This window comes from Mustelus asterias, chromosome 15, assembly GCF_964213995.1.
Source record: "Mustelus asterias chromosome 15, sMusAst1.hap1.1, whole genome shotgun sequence".
Lineage (NCBI taxonomy): Eukaryota > Metazoa > Chordata > Chondrichthyes > Carcharhiniformes > Triakidae > Mustelus > Mustelus asterias.
The window spans coordinates 25,430,332-25,455,439 of record NC_135815.1 but is presented as its reverse complement, the minus strand read 5'-3'; the positions used below and the strand labels follow the sequence as shown (position 1 = coordinate 25,455,439).

General features: G+C 39.1%; 1 protein-coding gene across 1 annotated transcript in view; it reads left to right on the top strand.

The window, feature by feature from the left end:
• lrpprc (leucine-rich pentatricopeptide repeat containing) overlaps positions 1-25,108 on the top strand; it is a 132,017-nt gene that overhangs the window by 86,531 nt on the left and 20,378 nt on the right. Inside the window, exons 24-29 of the mRNA XM_078229667.1 lie at positions 6,761-6,885; positions 8,877-8,983; positions 14,820-14,888; positions 15,485-15,575; positions 19,102-19,244; positions 21,958-22,102. Of these exons, the coding sequence (XP_078085793.1) occupies positions 6,761-6,885; positions 8,877-8,983; positions 14,820-14,888; positions 15,485-15,575; positions 19,102-19,244; positions 21,958-22,102 (680 nt within the window). The remainder of the gene's footprint in view (positions 1-6,760; positions 6,886-8,876; positions 8,984-14,819; positions 14,889-15,484; positions 15,576-19,101; positions 19,245-21,957; positions 22,103-25,108) is intronic.

Here is a 25,108-nt window from a genome sequence, read left to right as displayed (position 1 = left end):
AATTCAGAATGTAAACAATTGAGCTTGCTCTGTTCTATGAGGTATACTGAGTAAAATTATCGTGCCATTCAAGGTATTGTTTTGAGAATGGGGCTTTATATTTAAGTAGCTGCTAATGAAATATTTTGATGGGGGAGGGGTGGGGAGCGAGTCAATGCATAGATAAAAAATAAAAGGGACACCAGTTTCTCCCAAATGAACACAACTATCAGCTACAACTAATTAAGAACGAAGTGTTATTGTAAATATCTTGTTGTGATGTTTAGCGGGGCTGACAGATATAAAATGCATTAATAGCAGCAGACATGGTCTCCTCTATCCACTTTGCATATTTTGACCGGAGGCAGCTATTCTTAAGAACAAAGCGTTTCAAACTGAAAATATTTGATCTCCAAGGTTTAAATTTTCTAATATTTATTCTAGTGAGTCACAGCACAAAAATGAAAAAGTTTGTTGTCTGAAGCATGTTCCTTCCCCTCCCCACCCCCCCATTTCAAACTGCATTCTAATGATAGTGAAGACTTCAGTGTAGCTTGCCTTATTTTTTTAAACTCTTTTTTTGCAATTATGAATTTAGCATCACCAGCGCTGAAGGACAAAAGTAGTTCATTTGCTTTGCGGAGACAGGACACTGATAAGATGATTTTTCGTCAAGGATCATTGGGTTGTAATTAAGTTGCATTCATGGCTATTGCATTTTGAAGGATGATTGGTAAATGACAGGCTTCATGTGCTTAGCATGGACAGCGTTAGCAATTTTTTCTGTCCCTGTCAGAAAATCCTGTTGAGGCTGATAATGTAAATGCAGCATATTATTCCGAACAAAAGAGCAGGGAAATGAGCTATCTTGTCTAGTCATTCAGTTGTTTAACAGTGACTTCCAGTTAGACTTAATTGGTTGGAAAGCACTTGACATGTGAAGTTACAGCTATTTCGAAAGCGTGTTTGAGTAAATTTTAAAGTAAGTGACAGCTAAATTGTACCTAGGGAAATTATAAAGCCTTCAACACAGTTAATTTTTTGAGGATTAGTTGTAATTGCAACACCAGTCTCCTTGAAGATTCCTCATTATGTCTAATGAACAGAGAAACATTTAGCTCAGTAAAGAGCCAGTCCTTTAAATGTATGATTGTGCAAAGCTGATTGTACCGTGTAGAATTGATTTCCCTGTACACTATCATCTGGTTTAGATTTGCAGATTGGGATTTGTTACACAAGTGTCTTTTTTTTGGCTTCCAGTCTTTTTTTTTCTCTCTTCCACCCTGCCTCCCATCCCATTTTATTTTGCTCCTTTCCCCGAGGTTTTCAGATTCAAAAGACGAGCTTTTCAATCAGTAAGCCTGCCATGAATTGCCACTTAAGTGAAGCTTTTAACATAACGTTACCACACTACATGGCAATTAAAATCAACAGTCCACAATGTTTTCTTACATTATATAAAAGTGAACTGTCTCTTGCTCTACCATTGTAAAGTTCTTCATCACTAAGCAAATGGGGACTAAGCTGTTGAATAGCAGCTGTAAGCTTTTCACGGCAGTGCTTCATTGTTTGTCTAGTCTGTTGCTTTTATTTAGTTGCACCATCTATTCACAGATAAAAAATTAACCTATAATTTTGTCTTCATACAAAATGACAAAAATTTGAATGTCTCAGTAGGGTTCCACTCACTGTACTGTAAACATGGCTTGGGAAGGGTATAAGGTACATATCTATCATGTGAAGCCCCGTTTACACGGAAGAATAGCACTGTGTTTAGATTGTAATGATCCAATTTAGTTATTTCATTTTAGTACTTGAGACTTTTTTTTTATTTTGCAGTGTTCAGTGGGTTGCCTGAACAAACGTTTAATACAGCATACCCTGTTCTTTAAATGTAACGGAGGCAGTAGTTTTATAGTTTTATTTTGTGATTTTCGCTGCCTGTTCTCATGCAGCCAAGAGGGTAAGAGAATCTGGATCCTGGGGGGGGGAAGGAAGACTTTGGCTATTCATTAATAATGAAGCCCATAAACACTTTATTTTTATATGCACACTTTTAGGATTTTATTACAAATAGTCAGAAGTGGCAGTTTTCCCCCAGGATTCTTCATGGTCACCAGCAACTACATATGAGCGATGACTGACAAAGACAAACAACAACTGGTACACTACATTAATAATTCCTTCACTCTTAGACCCTCGCTTTGAGGCAGTAACTAAAAGCCTTACCTCTGTGCAGCATTCTGTTTACAATTCAAGAATGCACTCATATTATTTTCCCCATCCGGATAAGCAAATTGGGAAAAAACTGCAGATTTGGTTTTGGGAAAACATACTTGGATGTTGGGCATTTCTGGGTCACTTGAACTGTCAGATTATGAAAGAAAGACTGCTTAAAAAAAAATTAGAAATAGTTTTTAAAAAGTACGTGGGATTATGCCCTAAACACTTGTTCTTGGAGCTGTGAAGCGGCCTTATGGTATATGGCACCCACGTTGCATAAATCTTTTTAAAAATTATATAATGTAGTGAGTCACAAAACTTAATTCAATCGCGATCCTCCAGCATTGTAAGTAGGACACAATGGCTTAAGTATTTGCAGAAACTCCAAACTTAAATGACTGCTTTCAATTTGTTGTCAGATATTATATACTGAATAGTTTTGTATTTTTGTATTTGCTCCTGTTACTGGGAGAGGCAGTTTGATTCAGGTTGAAGAGCAATGAAGCAGATAGTGATTTGAGGACTGACTGTTAGTGGAATCACGTGATGGGTAATATAACAGTCCTGGGTTTTACTTGGAAATTCAGCTGTCGATTCAAAGTGAATTATTTAGGTATGTTTTATTTAAAAAATGGCATGAGTGGAATTATTCTGCAACATGCCCAACAACCCTTTTGCTGTTTTTTTAATCATTACTCTGTAGTACAACTTTGCACCTTGTACGGGTAGCGTCAAGTTCATTTTAATGATTACCTCCATGTCCACAGATTGTCTGCCTGACATGATTTTATTTATGTGTGTACCACTTCTTCCTTTAATGCAGCATCAGAAAGACTGAATCCTTTTTTTTCAACCTTTCCATGAATTCCAATGTCTTGCCTCGATTCCATTTTCCAGTCCAATTACCTACTCCTATTTATTATGTTCTAAATATTCTGTGTCTGTTTGCATGTCAGAAGACACAAATTGTAAATCAGAAATAGGGGATAACCGGGGGCTAATAAGAGTAAGGAATTTGGTAATTAATTTCAAGCAAAGCAAAGTTTTTGGACTAGAAGCAAGCAAATATCTAGGACGTATTGGCCTACATCCTAGCGTTATAATAGAAGTCGCTGTAGAGTTAATGGATGCACTGTTTATGATTTTCCAAAATTCCCCAGATTCTAGAGACATTCCAGCAGAATCTAAATTCGTGAATGTAACACTGCTATTCAAGCGAGGCAGGAGAGAGAAAGCCAGGAACTGCAGGCCAATGAGCCATTTGTAACTTGCAGGGTTGATAAAGGGGAGCCGGTACCAGTAATTTATTTGGATTTCCAAAAGGCTTTTGATGTCGCCAAAAGGGCTCATGGAGTTGGGAGTGCTATATTAGCATGGATAGAGGATTTGTTCATGGACAGAAGGGAATAAATGGGACATTTTCAAATTGGCAGACTGTAACTTGTGCTGCAAAGATCAGTGTTGGGACCTCAGCGGTGTTTACAATTCATGGTAATTATTTAACTGAAGAGCCCGAGCTTAATGTATCCAGGTTTGCTGGCGATACAATGCTAGACGGGGATGTAAACTGAGAGGAGGACACGAAGGGATAAGTTGAGTGGGCAACAAGATCGTAGATGGGAATATAATGTGGGGAACTGAGGTTATTCACTTGAGTAGTAAGGACAAAAAATATATTTTTAATAAGATATGAAACTTGCAAATGTTGGTGTTTGGAGAGACTTGGGTTCACTCTGTACAAGGAGCATCAAATATTAACATAAAGGTCCAGAAGGCAATTTGGCAGGTAAATTGCATGTTGGCCCTTATTTCAAGGTAAGGCTTTGATGAAATCACACCTGGAGTACTGCATGCAGTTTTGATCTGCATATCTAAGGAAGAATTATAATTTGCCTTGGAGGCGATACAGTTAATATTCACGAGATTGGTTTGTGTGTTGAGAGAGTTGTCCTATGATGAGAGGCTGTGAAAATTGGGCCTAGATTCTCTGGAGTTTAGAAGAATAAGAGGTGACCACATTGAAACTTAGAAGATTTTGAAGGGCTTGACAGGGTTGACACTGAGCGTTGTTTCTCTGGGCTGGGAGATCTAAAACACAGGGACACAGCCTCAGGGTAAGGGGTTGACCATTTAGGACTGAGATGAGAAATTTGTTCACTCAGAGCAGGCTAATCGTTGGAATTGTCTACCCAGAGGATTGAGGACGCTCCGTTCATTGAATATATTGAAGGCTGAGATTTTTGATCTCTTGGGGGAATCAAAAGGTGTGGGGAGCTGATGGCAAAGGGAAGTTGAGACAGAAGATCAACCATGATGGTTTTGAATGTCAGAGTTTGCTCAAGGGACCATCTGTTCTATTTCTGCTTCTATTTCTTATTTTCTCATGTTCTTAATCATTATCCCTGTCTTTATTGATCAGCATTCACCCTTGTGTCACAGCATGTCAATTTAAACTCCTCATTCTCAAATTACACACTAGATTCACCTCAGCTGTCCTTGTAACCTCCTCCAGCTTCATTTCTCCTCTTGCATTCTTGGTTCCGAGCTTTTAGCACGCACCCTGCCACATCCTGATGGCAGAGTTATCAGCTGCCTTGACCAAATCTGTCTTCTGAAGCCGATCACTCCTCTTTCTGAAGCCTATCATTTTGGTCAAACTTTCAGTCACCCTTCCTAATCTCCTTTCGTGGCGTAGCATCCATATCAAATTGTGAAGCCCTGTGGGATTAATGCACATTGTGATCTGTTGAGTAGGGATGTTTATTCCACTCATCCCCAAATGTATTATGCTTTTAAGGTTTTCAGTATCCATCTATAGCAGAGGGTTTTATTGGGGGTTAGTGCAACAAGGCTTGCAGTCTTACTCTGAAATTAACAAAACACGTTTCTTGACTGCAGGTTTCCATCTAAAAGTTACAAAGAATATCTGATGATATTTGTGCAGTACATATTTAGGTACTTATTTCTAACATGGATATGTGGCTGTTGAAGCTAAAACTTGTAGGGGGCAATCTTACCATTTCGCCCCGTTGGCCGATGGGCAGGGCGAGCCGGTAAGATCATGAGAGCGCCAAGAAATCAGGTTTGCCCGATTTCTCGCCTCCTGTGATCTTACCAACGCCTGATATCCGGCGAGAAGCAAGGCTGATTGTAATATTTAAATGCTGGGGGCGGCACTCTGCAACAGCGATCGGTGGTGTGGGGAACCACTGCCACTCTGCAACAGCGATCAGTTGGTTGGGGAAGGTGGAAAGGTGGAATTCTGCTGCAATCGGTCAGGGGTGGGGGGGGGGGGGGTTGGTGGGCGCAGAGTGCCAGATCTCTCTCAGCCCACAGATCTGCACGTGTGTAATGGTGCCCTCTACTGCTGTCAGCCGGCTTTCAGGTGACCTCGGCCCTACCCACTCCCCCTGCTGGCAGAAACCAAGTTTTGCCCTTTTTTTTTGACACAATCAGGTAACTTTCGATAAGTTACCCAAAAAGGGCACACATTTCTCCCATAGATCCCCTCCACCCCCCATTGTTTTTAAAGTTTCTGTTTCTCTGCGAATGTTCAGAATTAAGTTTGAGGTGTACTGATTTCAGGAACATGCTGGTCATATTTGCTTTTACAAAGTGGTTCTTAAAACTTGATTTATTAAATATTTAGTGCTACTTAAATTTTCAACTAGGTTGTGAATGGAGAATGTTACATTAGATAAGCTATCCATTTTTTCTAATTTTGTGGGTGGGTGAACATTGGGCTACTTTTATTGCTGTTGTCAATTTCTGTTAATAGTTGGGAAGAATATAGTAATTCATTCTCAATTGGGTGATTCATTGCAGGTGGTAGCCTGTTCAATGATCAGTAGTGCTATTACTACTCAGCACGTGTTGCAGTGTCAACCAACTAGATTGTATTGATGGCTGCTACCTCTGTTGTCCTCTGGCTTCAAAATCCATTAGCTTTATCTAAAGAAAATTGTTCTGAACTTTCCATTGTAAGGAGTAAATGAAATTAAAATGAAAACTCAGGCAATTAAAGCATTGCTTAGTGAAACTATTGCAAGTGGAATAGGATTCAATTCTACAGGATTTTTTGAGGACGGAGTTGGGACTATACAGTGCCATGGGGTTTATGCCTAGGATTTATCAGCACTAAATTCCCCAGTGTCCTTTCAGTTTTATTGGAGGTAGTCAGGCTAGGTGGTCCTCTATAGTGAGAAAAAAATGGGATTGAGAAAAAGCATCCATGTGCTGTCCAGTGCCAAATCAGGAGTATGATTGCAGAAAACCTTGTGAACTTGTTGCTGGTTTCTCTTGGTAATAGAAGTGGACATGTCACTAAAAAGGAAAAAGAAACATAATTTTTCAGAATTGGGTAGTTTAATAGTGAAGTATTTGATATTCCGATTGCTCTAACCATGCTTTTACAGGGTATTATGCAATGTGCATGAATTTCATGAACAAAATTTTGTATCTCGGTAAGTCAAACATGTTTTAAAATATTGCTTTCATTTGACTTGCTGTGGAAGTAATGTTCTAATATATTACTGCGGTGTTTTGTTTTCTGTTTCAGGGGGAATCTACCTGCTGCACTAGATGCAATTATTGATTGTCACAAGAAATATGGCCAGATGCCTAGGCTTCATGATGTTTTGTGCAAGTTGGTTGAGCAGGGAGACACTGATCTCTTACAGAAAGGTAATTGATGGAGGAGATACTCTGAAAGCAAACCAAAATATGTATTTTTTTTGTATTCTCACCAGATTCCCCCTCCTCTCACTCCAATTGAATTTATATCATAACACCCTAATTAAACATAGAAACCCTACAGTGCAGAAGGAGGCCATTCGGCCCATCGAGTCTGCACCGACCACAATCCCACCCAGGCCCTACCCCCACATATTTACCCGCTAATCCCTCTAACCTACACATCCCAGGACTCTAAGGGGCAATTTTTAACCTGGCCAATCAACCTAACCCGCACATCTTTGGACTGTGGGAGGAAACCGGAGCACCCGGAGGAAACCCACGCAGACACGAGGAGAATGTGCAAACTCCACACAGACAGTGACCCGAGCCGGGAATCGAACCCGGGACCCTGGAGCTGTGAAGCAGCAGTGCTAACCACTGTGCTACCGTGCCGCCCTAGGGTATTCCGTGTCCTTCGAAAGAAAACCTGTGGAACACTCCCTGTGATAAATTATTAGATTAATTTTGATTTGAGTTTATTGTACATTAGTCTGGAAACTGACTTCAATCGTGTTAATTTAAGAATTCATAACTGGGATAAAGCTTTCCATACTATATTTGCAACTTTGTGATGGGTAGATAGAAAATTATTTTGTAGACACAATTGCATAGAATGATTCTTGATGCATGTTTTAAATGTTAAAGTATTTTACCCTCAATCTCCTTTTAACTTTTTCTTGTTTTAGTTTTGTCTTCCAATATTTTAATATTGTCTCTCCCACTTGTAAGCAGGAGAATAGTGAGAATCTCTCGTGCTCATTTTTGCTGCTCGGTAGCTGATGCACTGGCAGCTGTGTAAACTTGTCTGATGTTGAATGTTATTTCTTCAAATTTGTTGCCTGCCATGTTTCATTTATCTGGTGAATTTGTTGCTTCTCAAGATGGTTCCAGTGTTTCTGTGGCAGAAAATGTTCCTTTTATCTTAAATCAGTACCAGGAAGTGTCCAGCTGCTGCTACATTATCTGAAAGACATTTGTGGACAGTTTCTAATAGAACTGAGAAGTCTCACATTGGAACTAAAAAAAAAAACCTAGAAATTGGATGTGCTGGACATGCACATGTCAGTCTCACAAAGAAAGAAGATTCACGTCTGTGTAGAGTCTTAGCAAATCTTTTGGGAGCATCAAAGTGCTTAATTTCCAAGTCACTTGATTGCAGTGACTGCTCTGTCAGAAAAAGGGTCATATTTTGGGTGAAAACCGAAAGATTATTTGTAATTTCGAATTATTTAGTGAGTATGCAAACAGCTCAATGGGGAAATTCAGTTGAAGTTGCAGTACTTTGAAGGCTAATGGCTTTATTTATGGGGAGCAGCTAAGAAGGTTGGATTTGTTATTGGAAAAGTGGAGAATCTGAGTTGACCTAAATAATAGTTTTCAAAATAATGGAAATTGAGGATTAATCCAGACAAATTATTCCCCCCCCCCCAACCAAAGCTAGGGGATAATTGAGATATGCAACACACAATTGCGGGAGGTATTAATTTTTGGGACCAACCAGAGTCTTTTCCATTCCTGTGATGCTTGTGTTTTAATCCTGTGGAATATGTAACGAGGGAAGACTACCGAAATAGGTTGTGTAAATGGAGCTGGATGCAATTAAACACGATCCTGCAGAGAAAGTGGGGATGATGGGTGAAAAAGGAGTTGAGTCGGCTTGTTAGGACAAAGCGTATTTTCCCACTCCTTCCATTCTTAAAAGGACCCTCCCCCCCATCCCAATATCTACATTGTGACTGTCCAAAAGTTGTGTCGAATTATATTTTTCTTCTTTTCTAGCGCTTTCTCAAACAAAGATGATAGGTGGAAGCTTATGAATTGTGCCATACATAAAATGTGGCATTTTGATGGCATTGTTGGGATGAAAAGCGATAAAGATTTGATTTTAGTTTGAACTATTATTGAATACATGGTTTTAACATTTTCTCTTGTGCCTGCAGCTATGGATTTTGTAAACCAGGAGCGAGGTGAAATGACAATGCTGTATGACCTTTTTTTCGCTTTTCTTCAGAGTGGGAAATACAAAGAGGCCAGAAAAATTATCGAGGTGAGACTTCATCCTATTATGTTGTTCACACAACCATTTTAGTTTGAACAATGAGCGTCAATTAATATTCTGAACCTAAAATGAGTATTAGTCTAATTCTGACTGATGCAATTTAGTCCACAAATTGAATAATGTTAACCTTATTAGCGGTGATAAGTATAGAATTTCTTCTTTTGATGTCTGCACGGTACTGCAATAAGAATTATAGCCATTGTTTTTGTTATATGTTATTCAAATTTAAATATTTTTCTAACTCTGCTTGATTGAGTTGTTCCTTTTATGCCAAATATTATGTTTGCATTTTAAACTTGTGATTGTGGAACAATTAAATTAAACTGCCAGTCCTGGGTGTATAAAGTTCTTAATCCCCTTTACTGATCAATTCTTTTGTTGTGCTTAAAAGCAGTGGAATTTAATTTGCTGCAGACAGTGGGTGAATCTGGTCAGATTTACTGTAGGGCATGTCTGGGAGCAAATAATCAGCCAGTCTGCTGCAGCATCATATTAAATTCAACTTTTCCTTCCTGTAATTCCTTAAGCAGCTTATGATCAGCCAAAGGTGACTGATCACTCAACTAAATTTTGCATACTCTATCTGGTCTTGATTAAAATCTTTCCTAGCAATATAAAGGGATAAGTTGGAGCAAAACTGTAGCTTGTCCAGCTTTTACCTTTGTTTCTTTGGGTTGCTGACATCATTAGATATTTTGATCTAAAGTAACCTTGGTACCCTTGTTGGAGCTTTGATTTTTGTTTTTTAATTGTCTCCTTTAATTTTCCTCATAATGCATATAAATGAAACAAGGGAGCCATCATCTTTACTTTTATAGCGCATTGTTATCTTGCTGCGAGACTTCCTATGAAGACATAGGAACAGCAGTAGGGCACTAAACCCTTTCCAAGGTTGTTCCGCCATTCAGTTAGATTGTAGCACAAAACTCCACTTACCAATCTTTGTTCCATATCCGTTAATGCTTTCCCCTAACAAAAAATCTACTGATGTTGATCTTGAAAATTTCAGTTGACCCAGCATGCACAGCTTTTGGAGCAGAGCTCTAGATTTTCACTACCATTTGTGTGAAAAGTACTTGCATTTTCACTCCTAAATGGTATAGCTCTAATTTTAAGGTTTAGTCTGGATTCCACTTCAGAGGAAATCGTTTCTCGGTGTCCTTGCAAGCAAATCCTTCAACGTTTTTAAATACCTCGATTTGGTCCACCTTCAGCCAATAATTATAGATTTTGATCTCCCGATTCTTGATCGTGACTGCAGAGATTGTTTGAATCTTTTTGAGATGTAAGTAAACTCATGGGTCTCTGATTGGTGAAGGAAGAAACTTGGGGCAATAACCCTGAGAGCATAGTACATTACAGTTTATTGGCTTAAGTATTTTTCCATTACTGGCACTAGTTTACCAAGTGACAACATTACAGGATCCCTCGCTACTGATGTAATGCACGTTTGAGGCTTCAAGAGACGGTATTAACGTGCTGTCAGCCTTTACTGAGTAAAGACAGACAGCAAGATGGCCAGCCATAAAGAAACCAGATGGCCCCATCACCACCATAACCTCAAGTCACTTTGTGCTTTTACTGATCTTTTACTAATCTGAATGATATACCACCATTTTTAGTTTTCTTTCTCTCTAAGGAATTTATTGCATCAGTACGTCCTTGCAAGAATAAACCATTCATGCTGATCTTCAAACCTATCTGGAAATCCTACCAACAATCAAACTCCTTGTTCTTAAATGTTATGATGTTGATCATATAGTTTATATAAATTTCTCTCCAATGTTAACTTTTTTTTAAAAAAAGCTGCGAGTTAGTGAGCAAGAGAAAATGAGCTATTCAAACAAATGCTGCAAGTACACAGGCCATTTAGATTCTGTGCAAAGGTACATAAGAACATAGGAGCAGGAGTAGGCCATCTAGCCCCTCGAGCCTGCCCCGCCATTCAATAAGATCATGGCTGATCTGAAGTGGATCAGTTCCACTTACCCTACTGATCCCTATAACCACTAATTCCCTTACCGATCAGGAATCCATCTATCCGTGATTTAAACATATTCAACGAGGTAGCCTCCACCACTTCAGTGGGCAGAGAATTCCAGAGATTCACCACCCTCTGAGAGAAGAAGTTCCTCCTCAACTCTGTCCTAAACTGACCCCCCTTTATTTTGAGGTTGTGCCCTGTAGTTCTAGCTTCCTTTCTAAGTGGAAAGAATCTCTCCACCTCTACCCTATCCAGCCCCTTCATTATCTTATAGGTCTCTATAAGATCCCCCCTCAGCCTTCTAAATTCCAATGAGTACAAACGCAATCTGCTCAGTCTCTCCTCATAATCAATACCCCTCATCTCTGGTATCAACCTGGTAGGAGCACGTTGCGATATTTCAGCAGTGTCCTCATCAGAAAACAATACTGGTTTGCAACCTGTTCCAACCAAAAACTGGCAAGAGTGACAAGCTTATTGAAGGGAGGCATTACTGTTTTAATCAAGTCTACAGAAAGTATTTTGGAACTATTTTTGTCCCTTTTTCTTCTAGTTTAAGAAAAAATGGTTTTCTCCTTTATAAAAATCCTTACATTGTGTTCTGAAGCACCAGGAGGATAGTATAGGATGTAATTAACTGGCCAAGAATTGAGGTGATGTGTTTCCTGGAACTGGCTTCTTGGGGAAATGGTGGAAGCAGTCTGTATTGATTCATTCAAATTGAAATTAAATAGATTTATTGGAAAATATATATATTTGGGATACAGTATGAACTATGTGAGATGTGACATGGTAACTGTCGCATGCTTGAGAGGTACAGGCGAAAGTTCTGCAGCACTGGAGGCGTCCTTGCCCTATGTCTAGGTCTGTTGTTGACTTATTAATCGTGAATAAGTGTGATTATTAGTCAACAACCCCATTATAATTGTGCAATGTGATGACTAGAATGATAATCAATGAACTGGAGCTAGATGAATCTTGGCCCATTTTTGTCTAACAGTTCCTGTGATGAACATTCTTTAACTTGCTGATGCCATGATTTTAGACATCTAGCAAACTATCCTTTTAATTATCCTTTTTAAAAAAGAAACTCGCACCATAACACATGTAGTGTTTTGAAGCAAGTGAAAGCAAAATTTTCAAAGCATTAAACCAGGAGATCATATTGCGCCAAAGAAGTTATTTTCAGTTCAGTGTATTCCATGCAGCTATGCAACAGTACCCACATGAAACAAGAGATGTGTCCTTGAAATAACTGCTTTTAACTTGAGCAGACTAACCATCATTGGTTTTACTGTCAGATTGTTGATGACATAAACCAAGCAGAGAGAAAAATAACAAAAGTCGTGATGGTGCAAATTGTAGCAGTGAAGAATATGTGTCTTCATAGCATATAATGCATCAAATGTTTCCGTGTTGCATTGCTCATAGCAGGTGACATCAATTGAAGCAACTTAAAAAATTCAACTGAGCATCAGAAGTAAGACTAGTTCTCAAGTTATTGAAGATTAGAATTCAAAGGGGCAAAGGACCTCCCAACAATAGACTAAAAGGTCAAAGCAAAGTGGAAATGGGGTGTATTAAGCAAATGTGTGAGAAAGAGATTGAAAATTAAGGAATGGGGGAGAGAAGTCGTCATTGGAACTTGAAATTAATGAGTAAAAGTGAGATTGAAGTGAAATCTGCAATACAGTGAAGAAAATGAATATGAAAGGTAAGACAAGTAGAATAGTAGACGTAAAATAAAACAATCACCCAGTTAGTTACTGATTCATAGGACGGTGGTCCGTAATACATTAGAAAGCTCTGTTCACTGATATATGTGCTGACAAATTACATAGTTCCTTGCAATGCTGACTGAACACTTGGACCTGGAAAGTAAATTTTGTTATTGAATATTTTTGTTTGCTATAATAATTGAGCATCCAAGACCAGCACTGAGGTTGTTTAGTTGGTCCCTAGTACAGTTGTTCCCCTGTGCTTCATTCTTTCTCAGATCCTTACTTTAGGTATGAGAAGCCTTTGGATGGTCATGATGTACCATTTCCTGAAACATGCAAACAGGATGGAACAATAAGAACATGTTGACTTGGGATGAAACAATTCTCCAACAAAAATCAATCAGTCATACACTGAGGCTAAAACCCTAATCTGACAAGCATGAGCTCAGTTCTACTCCAACTTGCACAAAAAAGAGCTTGCCCAACTCAAATAAAAATGTGCATTAACAGATGTACAGTGAAATTGCAGTTTGTATGGTGGTGTGGATGCAATTTAGTAGCATGCATCATTTGCTTTTAATTTTACGAAACCTGCAAGGCTTTGAATGTATTTAATCTGCAATACAAGAACGATCATGTCTGTGGATTTGCTGTATAGCTATGCAATCACATTCCCCTTCTGCAAAGAGTTGCACTTCAACTTGGCAGATAAGAAAATGGGTGCTGAGGACCTCTGGGGAAAATATTCCAATTTAGTGTTAATGTCGACTAGGCTATAATGATTTTTTTTTTCAACAGTGTTTGTGACTGTTTAGTTTTGAATCCCTAATGGATTTTTGAATAAAAGGACATGAGTAGATGAAAAGGATGTAATGGTGTGAATTGAAAGTGCCCTAATCAATTGAGGATATGTTGCTATTCAAGTCATGTTTAGAAAAACTAATGTATGATGTCAGACTTCCTGCCACAAGAGGTATAATTTAAACTACAAAATTCTGTAAGATGAATGTTTTATGTCATTCTCACTAGAGTTTATAAGGTGCCTTGGCTGGTAAAGCACTACTTAGTCTTTGAGCAATAAGCTGTAAATGTAGAACATCCATGAGGTTAGGAGATTTAGTTAAGCTGACCTAGATGTTCTTTTGAGGATTGAGTCTTATTGTAAGTGAAAACTGTTCTCAATATCAGATGAAACTGAAGGATATCTGCATTTATTGCTTAGCCGTCCTTGAAATGACAGGCACATCAATCAAGTCTAAACACAGGAGATTTAATACATTTCATGTTGTGGATTTGTGTTGTTGAGATCCATGTCATTTGGATAAGTGAAGATATTGAAAGTTGTAATCAAATGTACTATTTGTTCTGTACCTATAATCAAACTCTTTTGTTTAATTTTCGGGATTCAGGGATGTTTAATATTTCATTTCAAGCTATATTTTTTATGTAAGCTTACTTTAACTGCTAAAGTTGGCATGAAAATTTATCTGCTCCATCAACCTCAATACAGGAAAAATGAACTTGAGAACTTAAGAGAGTATTACCAAATTTATTTGATTTTTAGAACATTGGGAGAGTTACTTTATGTTTATTTAAATCCTTATAAATTAAAAAAAATGGAAGCTCAGCACATCATTCTGGTAAATGTAACATTTAAATTCATTTTAAGAGGATATTTATGAACCTTGTTATACATAAACTATGAACTGCATAGCAGAAGCTTCCTTTCTTATGAAATGAATTTGTAGAAAGTCCATATTAAACTATTCCTATAATAACCTGAACTAACATGGTTGTATTAAGTGCCTTGAATATAAAGACTAAGTCAAAAATGGCTTACAGAACAGGCATAAAAACATTTGATTATTCATGCTAATTGTGGCACAGCAAACTGATTGTGTTTAGTGTGGGTTTTTTTTAAATTGTGGTTTTGAATTGTAGATGAACTAAATGCTGTTTTACCATAGTTACAAATGTTATAAATTTTTTTCAGTAATTCTATATGTAAAAAGTGATCATCTCCTGCAGGTGTTAAAGTTCAATCATTCTAAGAAATGTATTAATTTTGTCCAAGTGCCTTTTACTAATCTAACCTTTCGTTTCCTTGTCCTTCCTACAGACATCTGGCTTGAGAGCCCGTCCAGGGAGGCTTCAGTGGTTTGCAGATAAATGCACAGCCACAAATCAAGTAGGTTGGCTGTGTGGTTTCTCAATTAGAATCAACGCTGAGGGAATGTTTCCCCTCGTGAGGGAATGTTTCCCCTCGTGGGGAAATTTAAAACGAGGGGTCATAGTTTCAGAATAAGGAGTTTCCCATTTCAGACTGAGGGCAGGAGGAATTTCTTCTCTGAGGGCCATTAGTCTTTGGAATTCTCTTCAACAGACAGTGTAGGCTGGATCATTGAGTATGTTCAAGGCTGAGTTTGGCAAATGTTCAATTAATGTGGGAATCACGGTTTGTGAGGGACAGGCAGGAGAGTGGAGTTGAGGCTGCAATCAGATCAGCCATGACCTAGTCGAATGGTGGAGCAGGCTTGATGGGCCGAATGGCCTACTCCTATTTCTTATGCTCCTGTGAGCTTATAAAAGAAAGTTGGTGGTGGGGAGGGGAAAAGAGGAGAATGGCGTCATCTGCAAGCATGTTTCTAATCCAAGCAAATCATCTAAATAGTAAAATAAGGCTGTGCATTCCTTCTAAGATTGATCATAATTAGACTTATATTCACAAAACCTGTCTATTAAGAACTTTGTTTCATTCTGAAATATTTTCCTAATTTGCTTCAGATTGAGGCACTTGAGAACATGGTGGAAATGACCCAAAAGCTATTCGAATGTGACCGGGATCAGATGTACTATTATCTTCTGAAGCTTTTCAGTGAGTGAACTTTTAATTGGACACTAAGCTTGAAAATTACTGGACGTTTTCATATATAAAATACTGTGCTCAAAGTCCAGTGCATGTTTTTTTAAGTCTTCAAGCACAACATAGGTTAATTGCAATCTGAAATGATGCTAATTTTTCAGAGTAGGTAAGACTGACGACAGCATTCAAGCTCTTGAACATCGGAGTGAGCTAAAATGTGTAATTATAATGTATTTTTTGACAACTGACAGTTGGTTCATCCCAGTATAAATCTAATGCTTTCTTTTCTGCCCCCCTTGGGTGAAGTGGGTGGGGTAGAAGGCGAGAATTGGCAGATGATTGTTACTGATCTTTCAGTACCTAGTAGTCGCCAATCTGTTAAATTCCAAAGTCAGATTTGTTGTTAATTTTTTGTTTAAAAATTGTTGCACGTTCATGTAACTTGCGGCTATGATCTAGAATCAATTTCCTTTCAAAGATCATTCTTCTGCTGGCTCTTCCAACGGTTAGCTTTATGCTAAGTGGCATGTGTACGTTGCGTGCAATCTATGAGCATTGCAATTACTGTTACACAGCTGTAGTCTGCATGCTGTGTGTTTTCTGTTGGGAAACTAGTAAGAATAAATCTCCTGTGAACAGTTTCTAAGCAGTTTCTAAAGCCGTTTTCCAGTCTTTGAATCAGTCGAACTTTGTGATGTTTCCTTTGCATGTAATTTGTTCGGAAGTGTCATTAATCAGTACGTTAGTCACAAATTGAACAAAATTTGTTATGTCAACACTTCATATACAGATCATAACAGGTTTTGCAAATTACGTTGTGTATATTTGCACTCCTCCAATTATGGCTTCTTGCCTATTCTTGATTTTAATTGCTCCACTAGTGGCCTTCAACCACTCAGGCCATAAGCTCTGGAATTCCTTCCCTAAATCTCTCTGCGTTGCCACACCTCTTCTCGTTTAAGAGGCTCCATAAAACTAATTGGTCAAGCTTTTGATCATCTATCCTAATATTACCACTGTGGCTTAGTATCAAATTTTGGATAATAATTCTCGTGTGAAATGCCTTGTGACTTAAGCATGTCAAAGATGCTTTCATTATAAATGCAACTTGTTGAAAAACAAACGTGAAATGTAGATTTTTTTCACAAGAGTTTACGATAGGGATGTGAATATAAAGGATTAGGTAATTATAATGGATACTGCAATGGCTGCCTTTTGGTGTTTTCCTGACACAAATACAGTTTGGTCTCTGCTATGTTCACTGATTTTAATGGAGTCACCACAGTTAACTGAGCTATAGCCAGGAAAAATCAGCGAGAATTCTCACTCCTGCTTGCTATTCCTCAGCTATGAAAAGTGCAATTATGAATCTGAATGTAGACCAGATAAAATTCAGCTGATTTCTGCTCCATCCCTTTCACCTTTTCCATATTTAAATACCTTGATATTCGCAGTCCAAATGCAATTTTGATGAATAATCAGCTATCCAGAATTCAGTTCTTTTAATATCAGACATTTCACCCTTATTTTCGGAAATACTTTTTACTTATTATCAAGTTGCAAACTATAAAGCAATTTGGGAGTTTCTGTGCAGTACAGACTCAGCAGCTGAGAGGTGCAAATCTGAGGCTTGATAGCATCGCCACTGGTGTGAAAGCACAATTACAGCCTGACAAGTTTCAATGTGAAACGAGGTTGCATAAGCAGTTTCCATAACAAATGTGGGCATAGCAATTTATAATGGAAAGCAATGTTTTAATAAATTGCACGTTAGTCTGCGTAGTGTTGCAAATGGGAAATGTGGATCAAGTGCAATATTCAGATTAAACAGGGAGGAGGATAATTGTGCCAAGCCCAAGGTAGGACTGTGACGACGGGAAAAAGGGCGGGAGTTGTATGGGGGGGGGTTATTGGGAGGAGTTACAAGCAATTGAAAATGTTTGCGGGAAGGGGAAATGGGATTTGGGCCACAAATGAGAGACCTCTGCTAAGGAACAGGTGAGTAGAGAAAATTGAAGGTCACAGGAGGTGCAAGAACAGGGGAGAAAGAAAAAGAGGCTACACTAATGGAATTCTGACATTACTGAGTTGCAGCAGGGAAAAGCATGGTGCATGAGTCAGAGAAGACACTTGGTGGGATATAATTCAAGGGATGTCAGTTGTCTTTTTAATAACCTATTGGCTGAAGTATAATTTTTCATTTCGTGTTTTGTATGCTAATTAAGTCCTGCAACAACTATGCACGGCACAGGATATTCTCTTCCTAATGATTTTGAGTTGTGGATACTGAATGAGTTTTGAAACTTTTTTCATGTATAAGTAATGATATTTCAGAGAATGTTAACTGTCAAGGCACATTGCGTTGAGAATTGAAGTTGCATAAGCCCACTCTTGACTGGAGGAAAGTGTCCCATATCTCTGGCTGTTAAAAGACCAAAGAGAAAACTGATTTCTGCAGGGTCAATCTGTATCCACATGGACATGAGCCAACAACACAAATCTGCCTTTAATTTGTTTTCCAGAAGGCTACAAAGGTTAGGTGGTATGGAAACTGAAAATGTCACAAGAAGCCTGACAGATGGTGCTTAGTGTGGAGGGTGGCCTGTGTTTATTGCATTTAACATTCAATGTACTTTTACTGTGGAAGTTCTCTATGATACCACTGAGTACCAAATGAAAAGCCTTGCCTTTGCTTGGAAATTTCTGTTGGTTCAGTATCATAAAAATATAATGGGAATTTATCTGTTCCTGTTGTCATTTTTATCTTTAGGGTTCTTCTCTTTCAAAGATTAATGTAGTCATTTGGTGTCTCAAGTCCATTCTAATGTTTTTCACGACTTGAACCACCTAGTCTATGCCTTCTCCCAAAGCTATTTAATTGGTGCTTTACCGCAATCAGCTTTTCTAATTGTTATTTACAATACACAGGTTCTCTTAGAAACAAGAAGGCTGAGGGGTGACTTAATAGCGGCCTTTAAAATTATGAAAGGGTTTGATAGAGTGGAAACAGAGAGAATGGTCCAGATCTTCCGTGTAACGGCGATGATAGGTGGATTGCTGTAGCGATTGAAAATTCCCCTGTGCTGCTGCACAATTTGGCTTTCATAGATTTCAACACTGCCTCTGCTTTTGCATTCTCCAAAAACAAGGCCATGTCTACTCGTGGTGCCACCTTTATAACCTGTATATCTGTATTGCAAAGTCCCTCCAAAATCTTATTATTTATATTGCTTTCTTTTCCTATTCTTAATGTAAAATGCATCACTTCACATCTCTCTGCATTGGACCTCAACAACTACCTTGCTAATCTTATTAGCTCCTTCAGCCTTTCACAACCCGAGTCACACTTGGCTTGCTGTTCCCAAAATGTGATGTCACCAGGTTACATTATTCCTTCAATTCCCAATGCAAATCGTTTAAGAGTCGTAAATACACAGGCCCAGTATGGAACTTCACTCCTCACCACATTCTATTCCAAGCGACCCCAAAATTATTTTCTATTGTCTTGTGTCTCAAATGAACATCTTGATTTAAACAGAGGAAAATAATGACTGGCGGAAAGCTGATGCAACGTGGACCAAAATGCAGGAGGAAAATGTAATACCCCGAGAGAGAACACTCCGATTACTTGCTGAAATACTCAAGACCAATGGCCAGGAGATTCCATTTGAAGTTCCTGAGGTACTTATTTTTAACCAAAAATGATTTAATTTGCATTCCTTAAATCTTAATGAAAGCACAATCAAAATATATAGTTGTTATAGAATTTCTACTTCATACACTACCAGTTACTTCACAAATTTATGTAAGGACAGGTATAGATCATTCAGCCGCTTCAGCTTGTTCTGCTGTTCAACTAGCTCATGGCTGATCTGTACTTAATTTGCTTGCTTTTCTTCCATGTCCCTTGATACCCTTGCCTGAAAGAGGTCTGTTGATCTCAACCATGAACATTTAAATTGGCTCAGGGCTCAGCAACCGGAGCAACCAAACCAACATTTTTGGGGGTGGGGGGAATCCCAATTTTTCAGTTCCCTTTGTGTAGGGAAAAATGCTTCATCATTGCAATCCTAAATTGCCTATCTCTAGTTTGGAGAGCCCTCTTGTTCTGGATTCCTCCAGCAGATAAAATAATTTCTCTGCATCTACCTAAACAAATCCCTTCATCTTTTCAAGTACTTTGATATCAATCATCCCTCAATTTTACAAATTCAAGATAATGCAAGATGAATTGATGCAACCTGTCCTCATAATTTAGCCCTGTCAACCTGAAACTAACTCCAATCAATCTGCATTGTACCCCTTCCAAAACTAATGTATCTTTCTTGAGGTTTAGTGCCCAAACTGAATTTAGTACTTCAAATGGGGTCTGACAATGGCTGTCTACAACTCAAGCATCACTTCCTCACTTTGGAATTCCAACCCCTTGAGATGAAGGCCAGCAAGCCAGTAACCTCTCTGATTACAACTTGTGCTCTAGATTTTTTAATTTGTGATAATAGACACCGAAATGCTTTTCTTCCTCCATAGGCCTTTGTCTCGTACTATTTAAGAAATGCTCTGACTTGCCTTTCCCACATCAGAAAGGGATAAACCTATTTCCCCACATTTTTCTCCATCTACCATAGTTTTGTCTATTTACTTGTTCCTTTTTTCCCTTTGTAATTTCCTCCTCCCATTGACATTATTTATCAGAAGTCAGGAAGCGGTGTGTCATCTACCAGTTTGGATATGAAATTCTATTCCTTCAACTCTTCCGAATATTCCAATGATGATGTCCCAGTGCAGATTCCTAGTGAACCCACTTGTCACATTTCACCAACCAGAGAAGATACCTTTCACTCTTTTTATTGGTTTCCTACCTCCTAATCAACTACCGAGCCAATATAACTTCTACGTTTGCAGTTCAAATGTCTTTGCAGAAAGACACCAATGTGGAAAGTACTGAAAGTTGACTGTTGGCAAACAGCGACTTGCAAAAATGAATGAAATCTTCATATAAAATCAACTTTATCTGCTTACGCACAAAGAAGTGGGATGATTGCATAACTTGAAAATGCTACAGAACCATGCGGCTTCCCTCACTTCTTCGCTCAAGTATTGGTGACTGTGCCTTCAGCTGCAGAGACAATTGGGCTCTGAAATCCTGTTCTAAACCTCTACAACTCTTGTAAACTTGAGGTCATCCAAAACCCTGCTGACCATGTCCTAACTCATACCAAGTCTTGTTCACTGATCACCACTATGCTTACTGACCTAAGCTGGTTCCCAGATCATAGAATCCCTACAGTGCAGAAGGAAGTCATTCAGCCCATTGAGTCTGCACCGACAACCCAGGCTCTATCCCTATAACCCCATGTATTTACCCTGTTAGTCCCCCTGACAGTAAGGGGCAATTTAACATGGCAGATCAACGTCACCCGCACATCTTTGGACTGTGGGAGGAAACCCATGCAGACTCGGGAAGAACGTGCAAACTCTACACAGATAGTCACTGGAATTGAACCCGGGTCTCGGGAGCTGTGAGGCAGCAGTGCTCACCACTCCTGGTTAAGCAGTTTTTCAATTTTAAGATTCTTATCATTGTTTTCAAATCTTGGTTTCACTGCTTCCTATCTCTGTAATTTAATTTATGCCCACAATCTCCCAAGATATCCGTTTTCCTCTAATTTTGATATCTTAGCACTCCCAATTTTCATGACTCTGCCATTGACTGACCATAGTCATCTATTGACAAGCAAGGACTTGCAAATGAATGAAACTTCCATATAAAATTGTAATCTTACCTGTCTTAAGCACATGGTACTGAAATTGTTACATAAATTTTGAATGTGACAGATCTGAAAGACTTCCCCCATTTCCTTCGTCCAAACGAGGGTGGCTATGCCTTCAGCTGCCAAGGTCCTAAACTCTGAAATTCTCTCTTTAAATCTCTCCATACCTCGAACTTCCTTTCCTCCTTTAAAGTGCTCCTTGAAACCTAACTCAAATCAAGCTTTTGGTCATTTACCCAATATCATCTAATGCGGCTCAGTGTCAGTTTTTACCTGATAATGTTCCGATGTCATTATTAATATTTTACTATGTTAAAGGTGCTTTTTTAATGTAGCTTTTTATAAGCTATAATGAATGTTAAAGTAGATTGCTCTCACTCTGACCTGCCAGTGTCTGAGCAGCATTGCTGGAGTCATCTGCACTTGCTGTCAGTTAGCAGCATGTGTGCGATTAAAGTCAAAACAAGAGGGTAAAATGTCTTTAATAAAACACAATGCCTAACCTAGAGAATAAAAAAAGGCCATCCAGCCATTTGACTTCTTTTGTATGTCTGCTATTGTTTCTCTCCTTTTTGCCCGAATCTGGCACATTCTAATTTTGTTAAAAAATTGTTTCTCAGATATGGTATGAGGATGCGGCAAGATCCACTTCATCTGCTGCTCTCAACCAAGCTACACAAAAAAGAGCTACCGATTTGCCTGTTGATTCTGCCAGTGACTATCAGCGCAGACTGCTGATCCTTTGCAAGAAGAACAATATTCAAGGTACAATTTGTGACAGCTTTCTAAAATAAGTTACTGTTTTATTGATCTCAAAATTCAAAATACATTTGAACATTTGTACCGAATGGCAGAGCTCAGTTCAGCTGCCAACTATTAGTATATTCCTGCATATTCTCAGCCTTCTACAATTGGAAATTTTACTAAATTTGGCTAAACTGGAAAAAGCTGTCTTGTATGGTACTGAACTAAATAGGCCAGGATAATCATAGGCTAATCATATGTCTGTAGAGTTTAATAAAACATCGAATATCAGCTGTATTAATGATCAGATGGACTCTCTGCAGTTGTTTTTTAAGCGTTTCTTCACACCTTTTTTTCACCTTTAAGGAATAGTGGGGAGGCGATGGAAGGATTCCCAGGCTGATTATCAGCCCTTTGAACCATGTCATGAACACTCCTCTCTGGCCAACAAACCTTGCCATGGAACTTGATCCATGAGTTTCTGGCTCAGAGCTAGTGATGCTCCCTTAGCACCATAAGACCTCACAAGATACCCCTCACAGTATCTGACCATGTTGGGAGAAGAAGATTGCATTGGAGACAAAATGTAACATGTCCTGATGCACCCTCCTGTCAGTCTGATTATTCATTCAGCACGTGCTTTCGAAAATGATTTTTTTTTTTCTGTTTGTTCAAGCCCTCTTGATTTGACCGTGCTATTATTGCCTCACTGACAGCTTGTACCTTTTTAAATCAAGCCTCCCCTTTATTTAAATTGGATCTGGTTAAGTAACTATTCGCAAATTGCTTATTTGGGTTGTTAAGATCTGAAATGCAGTACCTGAAGGGATGATGAAATCAAATTTCTTAGCAGTATTCAAAAGGCAATCAGATGTGCATTTGAAGAGAACTAATTTGCAGGGTTATGGAGAAAAGATTGATGTTATGGGACTAAATTGGACTGCTCTTTCAAAGAGAAAACATAGACATGATGGGCCAAAGGGCCCCCTTCTATGCTGTAAAAAATTTTGATTTCATACCACTAATTGTTACTGTGGAGAATAGAAATCAAATGGAGAAATTAACTGTGTCCATGAGATTCCCATCAATGATGAGATCAGTTATTCTGCCAATTCCTGCAGCAATCTGATTTGCTTGCAATTGGAGAAATATAGTCCAGCTACCGACTTGCTGGTACCCTGGGAATGGGAATCTGTGTTAATAAATTTTAAATGATTGAAAATCGTTTCCAATCTGTGTTTTCGGTTTCTCTTGTTCAGAGCACTAAATGGCTATCTTTTTGGTCAACAGGCTATGTTGGATGAAATGTAGTGGTCCTGTCCACAAACTATATTATGGGTGGAATTTTACCAGTTTTCCCTGCCCGTTGGTGAGCGGAGCAAGCTGGTAAAATCACACGAGAGCTGAGAAATCAGAATCACGCCCGAGTTCTTGGCTCTTGCAATCTTACGAGAGCCAGAGTTCCTGCGAGGTCAGCTTCTCACCAGAAATGGGCGAGAGGCTGAATAAATTGTTAATTTATTGAAATGCTGATTTTAAAAGGCAATCATGGGCCGGAAGGGGCGGCCCAATCGGGGAGGGAAGGGGGGCCAGCTGCCACTTTGCAGATACGATCGGTGCGGGAGGGAGGGGGCCCTGCTTCCACTCTGCAGGTCCGATCGGTATTGAGGGGGGGGGATCCCGTTCGGCATCCCGATCATTGGAGGGGAGGGTGAAGGTGGCGGAGCCTGCATTTCGGGCGCTATGGGGCTTGCAATCGGCCGTGCGCCCCGCGATCGTGGGGTGGAGAATTTTGTTGAGGCTGTCTGCAGTAGCAGGGACCTGACAGTTTGCTGTCTGTCTGTCAGACCTTTGCTGCTGCTATTGCGCATGTGCAGATTCAGAGGTCTGTCATGCACAATAGCTCCCTCTGCAGGCTGGCTGGCATATTAAGCCCAAATCACTGCCTGTAGCAGCTAGAAATGATTTAGTCAATTTTTTCACGCACTATGTGCACAAGATTGGGCATGAAAATTTTCCCAAAAATGGATCTGCAACACTCCCATTTTCACGCTAGCTGGACAGTTAGAATCATTCTCATAAAATTCCACCCTATGTCTCGGAGGCTGTTCCTTTCAACTCTGTTTACTGATTATCAAATCTGGAGGTCCATATTCTTGTCTCCAGAAGTAATACTTAAAATATGAACCTTTTCTCACTGGACTTATCTGACCATTAGTTTATGTTTATTCTTATAGAGCACACAATTATATTGTGTAAGCGAGCCCTCTCTTAACACACTATGAAGTCGTTTCTGACAATATTCTTCTGCCTTGGTTCAGTTGTTACTTTCCCTCCAAGTACCAACTGTGGCTCAGTGGTGGCGCTCTCACCTGAAGGTTGTGTGTTTCAAACCCTACGCCAGGACCTGAGCACCTAGTCCAGGCTGATATTCCAGTGCAGTATTGAGGGAATGTTACGATGTCAGAGAGTGCCACCATTTGGGAGAGATATTAAATCGAGGACCCAGTTACCCTCTTGGGTTGGAGTAAATCAATCCATGGAACTAAGCAAGGAAGAGTCGGATGAGTTTTTTGGGTTATCTGGTCAACAGTTATTCATCTCCAACATCAGTAAAACAGAATTTCTGATAGTTACCTCATTGCTATTTGTGAGACCTGACTGTGTGCAGATTGGCTCCTTTGTTATCTCAATGAGATTATGACTCTTCAATAGTACTTCATTGGCTGTGAAGCATTTTGGGATGTCCTGAGATATTGGAAGACACTACTTCCCACAGTCCAAAAGATGTCCTGTTAGGTGCATTGGCCATGCTAAATTCTCCCTCAGTGTACCCGAACAAGTGCCAGAGTGTGGCATCTCGGGGATTTTCACAGTAACTTCATTGCAGTGTCAATGTAAGCCTACCTGTGACTAAATAAACTTTTAACTTTAAAAAAAAATGAAAATTCTTCCCTCTCACTCTCTCGTTGTACAATTAAGGTAACTGAAGTTCTAGCTAGCATAAAAGGTTTCATACTTCACTAT